The sequence below is a fragment of the Orycteropus afer genome, unplaced genomic scaffold (assembly GCF_000298275.1).
Source record: "Orycteropus afer afer isolate SDZICR_OR568_19922 unplaced genomic scaffold, OryAfe1.0 scaffold00048, whole genome shotgun sequence".
NCBI classification, from domain to species: Eukaryota; Metazoa; Chordata; class Mammalia; order Tubulidentata; family Orycteropodidae; genus Orycteropus; species Orycteropus afer.
The window spans coordinates 1781528-1787664 of record NW_006921635.1 but is presented as its reverse complement, the minus strand read 5'-3'; the positions used below and the strand labels follow the sequence as shown (position 1 = coordinate 1787664).

The following is a 6137-nucleotide window of genomic DNA, read 5'->3' as shown; positions in this document are numbered from 1 at the left end:
TTGGAATTGACTCGGTAGCAGTGGGTTTGGTTGTCTTATGTTGTGAACCCTACCATTTCCTGAATGTCACTGTGATGAACAACAGTGACGATAGTCAACCAGTGCCAAATGGTCACCACGCTGGCATTTCACACTTCTTGTGCCCCTGGTCCTCCTCACAACCCAGTCCTGTGGGAGCCATAATTACGTCCATCCCATGCATGGCTGGGGAAGCACACTGGGCGAGGACAAGCCCAACAGGGCAGTGGGATTCAGCCAGAGATCTGGAGTCCCTCCGCCTCAGGGTGTTGAGTCAGGGTCCCTGTTAATAAAGGCCAAGGATTCAAGTCTACCTATCAAAGGCCTGGTGATTTGCTTCTGAAAAACCAGCCCTTGGAAACCTTGTGCAGCCAAGTTCCAATCTGACCCCCGTGGGGTGCCCATGACTCAAAACTAACTAGCTGGGTCTGGCACTGGCAGGTGTTTAATCACCAGGTTGTTGCCCCTCTTTTGTGTTAAAGTGACACTTGCTTATAGATACCACCCCACAGTAGTGCATATGCGAGAGTCTCACGTAGGGAGTCTGTGATTCTCTTTTATCCACACAGGGCTTCACACAGTGCATGGTAAACACTAGTGTCCAACATGTGTTTGTCAGGTGAACAAACCACTGGGTGAGGGAACATCCATTTGGCCTGTGATCCTGGTTCACCTGTTGCTGTTGCTCATACCCCCTCGGTTCTGATGGGGCACCACAGGCTGCCCCCTGATCCCAGGGCTCCTTCAAGTATTTCAGGGTGGGCTTCCCCTGTGTTGCAGATGTATGACAACATAGCAGCCCTGAGGTTCAATGATGGGGACAGTGGGGAGAAGCTCGTGTCGGCCATGATCTCAGCAGAGGGGGAGGTCATGGAGTTCCGAAAGATCATCCGGGCTGAAGGCCGCGTGGAGGACTGGATGACGGCAGTTCTGAACGAAATGAGAAGAACAAACAGACTGATTACCAAAGAGGCTATCTTCAGATACTGCGAAGACAGAAGCAGGTAAGCCATAGGTGCAGGCATGTGGCCCTTGGTCATATTCATAGTCACAGGGGGTTAATTTTAAGGGTTCGAGAGAGGGATGCACTCCTCGGTGCAATCAATCATGCAAGACCAAAAGGGCAACATTTGCCCCAAAACAAAGCTCACAAGGCAGGAAGGGGCAGGGAAGAAGGACAAATGGAAACGGAGCCCAGGAAGGAAGTGGGAAGAGTATGTTACAGAGAGGGGATTGCAGCCAGTGTCATGAAACAAAATGTGTATAAATGGTTGGATGGAAAATGCATTTGCTCCATGAACTTTCACCCAGACCACAATAAAAAGTAAAAAAAAAAATTAATAGTTCCAAGTAGGTTGCCATTTTAAATGAAATTTTCCTGGTCTCAGTAGCTGAATTAGCTGGCGTATGTCTGTCTTTAAATTAGCAGCTAGTACAGTGCCTCTCAAAGTGCTGTCCTTGGACCAGCAGCACTGGCATCCCTGGGGAGCTCGCTGTTGTAGTCAGCAGCTGTTGAGTCAGCCCCTGATGCATAGTGGTGACCCCGTACCCAGTGGACAGAAATGTCACCCGCTTTTGCACCATCCCCACGACTGGTTGTGGATTGGGTTGTTGGTGGCAGCAGAGGAAGGAAGTACAATCTGACGAGTTAAAAATGTCTGTGCACCTCTTGCCTCCCCCAGATGGCCTTCACCTGCATGTTCAGCAGGGTGACTCAGCTGAAATGAGCTCACTGATCTACTTGAGTGTTTCAGTATCACGGGAAGGCAGGCCCAGTGTCCTGGTATTTGACAGACACTGTGTTCATCTTAGGAGCTCTAGTACAGTGCCTCTCAAAGGCTGTCCTTGGCCCAGCAGCACTGGCATCCCTGACAGTGAACGTCTTTTCCTGTGTCAGTTGGCTACTTTTGAATCTTCTTTGGAGAAAGGTCTATTAATGTCCCTTGCCACTGTAAAATTAGATTGTTGATCCTTTTGCCCTTGAGTGACAAGAGTTCTTTACATTTTCTGGGTATTAAACTTTAATCATATCTATGGTAACCAAGTATTTTCTCCCAGTCTATAGGTTGTCTCTTCACTTTCTTTATGTCCAGAAGTTTTCAATTTTAATAGTTGTTGTTGTTAGGTCCCATTGAGTCATCTCTGACTCATAGCAACCCTATGCACAGCATAATTTTAAGAAGTCCAGTTTATCTATTGTGTCTTCTATTGCTTGTGCTTCTGGTGTCATATCTTAAGAATCCATTGTTAAAGTCTAGATTCTGAGGCTTTATAAAGAAATACATTCTTAACGGGACTGTTCTCCTTGCCGACCCCTGGAGAACATCTCCTCAAGGTGTGCTTTTTTGTAGAGTCGATTGGATGCTCCTGTATCAAGGCATGGTGGTGCTGGCTGCAAGCCAGGTGTGGTGGACCTGGGAGGTGGAAGATGTCTTCCGCAAAGTGAAACAAGGGGAAAAGCAGGCCATGAAGAACTATGGCAAGAAAATGCACCAGCAAATTGATGAGTTGGTAACTCGGATCACTATGCCCTTAAGCAAAAATGACAGGAAAAAATACAACACGGTTCTCATCATTGATGTGCATGCCAGAGACATAGTGGATTCTTTCATAAGAGGCAGGTGAGGGCCTCCCAAGAGGATCCTTTGTCATCCTTTGGCCTTTCTCAGCCGTCCCCCCTCCCTCCTCCTCATCTGCCTTCTCTCCCGGGCACATCCCCTCCCTCCTCACTCATCTCCTGTTTCTCATCTCCCAGCATCCTTGAGGCCCGTGAGTTTGAATGGGAAAGCCAGCTGCGGTTCTATTGGGACCGAGAACCAGATGAGTTGAACATCCGCCAGTGCACGGGGACCTTTGGCTATGGTTACGAGTACATGGGTTTGAACGGGAGGCTGGTCATCACCCCCCTTACAGACCGGATTTACCTAACTCTCACTCAGGTGATTGCTGACTTCCCTCTGGTGGTTATGACTTGCCTTGGGGCTGTGCATTTTTCTCTAAGCATGCCTATGGTAGTTGTGATAGTAAGGGGTATCATAGCTTTAATATGTAAAGGATTTTCAATTTGGAAAATAGCCCCATTGCCACCGTCTGGGATTGGGATGTTGCAAGTTCAGGAGGCTCCCAAGACCAGGTTCAATAATTCCCTAGAAGGACTTGCAGAACTCAGCAAAGCCGTTATGCTCACAGTTACAGTTTATTACAGTGAAAGGATACAGATGAAAAGCAGCACTAGAGAGAGACCCACGGGCCAGGGTCCAGGAGGGACCACGTGTGGCGCTTCAGGTGTCCCTCCCAGTGGAGTTGTATAGACAGCACTTACTTCTCCCAGCAACAGTGCGTGTGACAACATGCACCGAGGATTGCCAACCGTGGAAGCTCACCTGAGCCCGAGCACCTGGAGTTTTTTCGAGGGATTGATTGATCGCATAGATGTGGCTGAACACCGTCAAGGCTGATCTTAGTCTCCAGTACCTCTAGGAGTCAAGCTGATGCATGGTCGAAGGTCCCTACCAGAATCAGATTCACATTGTTAGACTATCTTCAGTGGCCCAAGGGCCCAGGCAAACAACACTTCTATCAGGCAGGACACTCTAAGAGCTTAGTGGTTACCTCCCAGGAGCCAAAGGGACCAACCTTTCTCTGGGCAAAAGGTGAATCTTCTGTGCAGAAGTACATATGCCCATAGGTATCACCCTGGTACCATTGGAGCATCATCTCAGAGCAGTCACCAAACCTGTTTCCACCTTGTTGCTTAGTCCTTGATTCACTGTTGTTGTTGTTGTTATGTGCCGTCGAGTCGGCCCTGACTCATAGCGACCCCTCCTTGGGTTTCCGAGGCAGTATCGCTACGGAAGTAGGATTGCCCAACTAGTCCCTTAGAATAGGGGTCAGTAGAAGTCAATAGAAAAACACAGGAAAGAAATGTTTAAGCTAAGGGATGGTCAGCAAGGGTGAGTGAACTTATTCACTGACACACACACACACACACACACACATTCCACAAATATTGTCACGGTCCTCACCTTGAAGATGACACTTGTTTCCATATGTGAATCAGAAACCAGATCTTTTGTATTTGATTTCTAATAGGCTCTGTCCATGTATTTGGGAGGGGCTCCTGCTGGCCCGGCAGGTACCGGCAAGACCGAGACCACCAAGGACCTCGCCAAAGCCTTGGGCTTGCTCTGTGTTGTGACCAACTGTGGCGAAGGCATGGATTACAAAGTAAGGCCTTGCTGTCACCATCTCGCTAGGCAGAGAGCTCAGAGTGTTGACGGTGGGATAGCATCTCACCTCACACTCATCCGTGAAATGACCTGGTGTGGTTGGAAGAAAGCAGTGGAAATCTTTCCTTTCCAGGGTCTCAGGAATTAAATGTCTGTTTTGTTAGTAGAGCAGGAGCCCCAAACTTAAATACCCACAGGGGTCAGGTAGATGACGTGAGAGAGGGAATCAGCCAACAGAGATAATATAGAGGGCTGGGGACTGCGGCCAGTTGGCCAACTGTGCTCTGTCTAAAGGGGGCGGGCACCACATTCGGCTTCAGTCAATTGTTGCCATTTGGGAAAGTGCATGTAGTGTTGCTTGATTTCCCATTATCTCAAGAGAAGCCAGAAATCCTGAGTTTTACACGACAGTCTTGATTTGTAAAATCTTATTAGTGGCCTCAGAAGTCTCACCAGAAAGATCTTAGTTGGCTGGCTGGCTGGCCGCTTTTCTGTGAATTCAGATATCTCGGTTTTTTAGTTTAGAGAACATACCTGTACACATGACACGTGTAGATTTAGAGACAAAGCACCGTGGTTTGGACATCTCTTCCACTACAGGCAGTCGGGAAGATCTTCTCGGGCCTGGCCCAGTGTGGGGCGTGGGGCTGCTTTGACGAGTTTAATCGCATCGATGCCTCGGTCCTCTCCGTGATCTCGTCTCAGATTCAGACAATCCGGAACGCTTTGATCCATCAGCTAACCACGTTCCAGGTGAGGACGGGTGGGAAGCCTGCCCGATCACGCCCCCAGGAAACTTGCCACTGTGCCTTTGAGACACCAGCCCCGATTTTCTCTTGATGAAGGTTTGCTGGATTTTTGTTTACAAACTGAGCTGGTCAGAGTCCCTAAAGGATCACCATCTTTGACACAGACTGTACTGTTCCACAGGCCTCACCCTAGTTCCAGACACATGGCTGTCATCATAAGACAAATAAGTCGCTTTTCTGCAATAAGTGGTGCTCAGGACACTTTAAAAGAAGGACTGCATGCTCTTGGCAACTTCTCCAGTTTGAGAAAAACTGAGTTAAAAACATTCAGGTTCCACTCAGTCAAAAATGCCCCTCAGCTGAAGTTACCACAGTGAATGAGCTATTTAGTCGTCATGCCTGGTGAAGACATGGCACCTGGTGAAAATACGGCACTGTGATGAGTGGAGTTTTTAAGCTTATTACCAAAATGAAAAGACAGAATGTTAAACTTGTTTGAGAACCCTGCCCCCCCAAGAATACACTGAGACTGGGGTTGGAGAAGTGCACGTTCGTTGCGTCAGATGAGGCTGGGTCTGAATCTGGAGAGATGGGACGGTGTGTGTTATCAGTAGCCCGGAAATGGGTTTTCGCGACACGGATCAGCGTGGGCCGTCTGCACCAGGGTCCTCTGCGGGCCCAGCATGGTTCCTCTGCCGCTGTCCCTTCTCCTGTGCTCTTGTCACCCTGCGTCACTCACTCCACAGACACACTATGCCCTGTGATGCCACATGTCTGCCTGAAGTTCTCCTTTCTTCTCCTTTGTCTGGAAACTCCTATTCATTCTCTGGAACCTTAAAGAACCTCATTGGGAGGCTCGGGACCAGGATTCAGCCTGGGGTGGCCTTGGCTTTCTGTCTGCTTTCTCCTGGACTCAGTGGGGGTGATTTTCCAGGGATTACATAAACTGGACACTGGTAAAAATGTCCAGGATTCCAGTAAAGCTTCTGGATAGATTCTTTCTTCCTTGTTAGACCTTCCGTAATGTTTTTAGGGTGGAGCTGATTGCTCCCATGGGAGGGAAATTTCACCTGCGATGCACTGACGTTCCCAGAAGCTGAGTTTGTAAGAGCAGGCCTCTTAGTCATCTGCAGAGGGCTCC

At 48.7% G+C, this 6137-nt stretch overlaps 1 protein-coding gene across 1 annotated transcript in view; it reads left to right on the top strand.

The window, feature by feature from the left end:
- DNAH10 (dynein axonemal heavy chain 10) overlaps window positions 1–6137 on the top strand; it is a 147363-nt gene that overhangs the window by 70374 nt on the left and 70852 nt on the right. The window contains exons 29-34 of the mRNA XM_042780591.1: window positions 588–637; window positions 738–1022; window positions 2370–2639; window positions 2774–2957; window positions 4111–4245; window positions 4848–5000. Coding sequence (XP_042636525.1) covers window positions 588–637; window positions 738–1022; window positions 2370–2639; window positions 2774–2957; window positions 4111–4245; window positions 4848–5000 — 1077 coding nt within the window. The remainder of the gene's footprint in view (window positions 1–587; window positions 638–737; window positions 1023–2369; window positions 2640–2773; window positions 2958–4110; window positions 4246–4847; window positions 5001–6137) is intronic.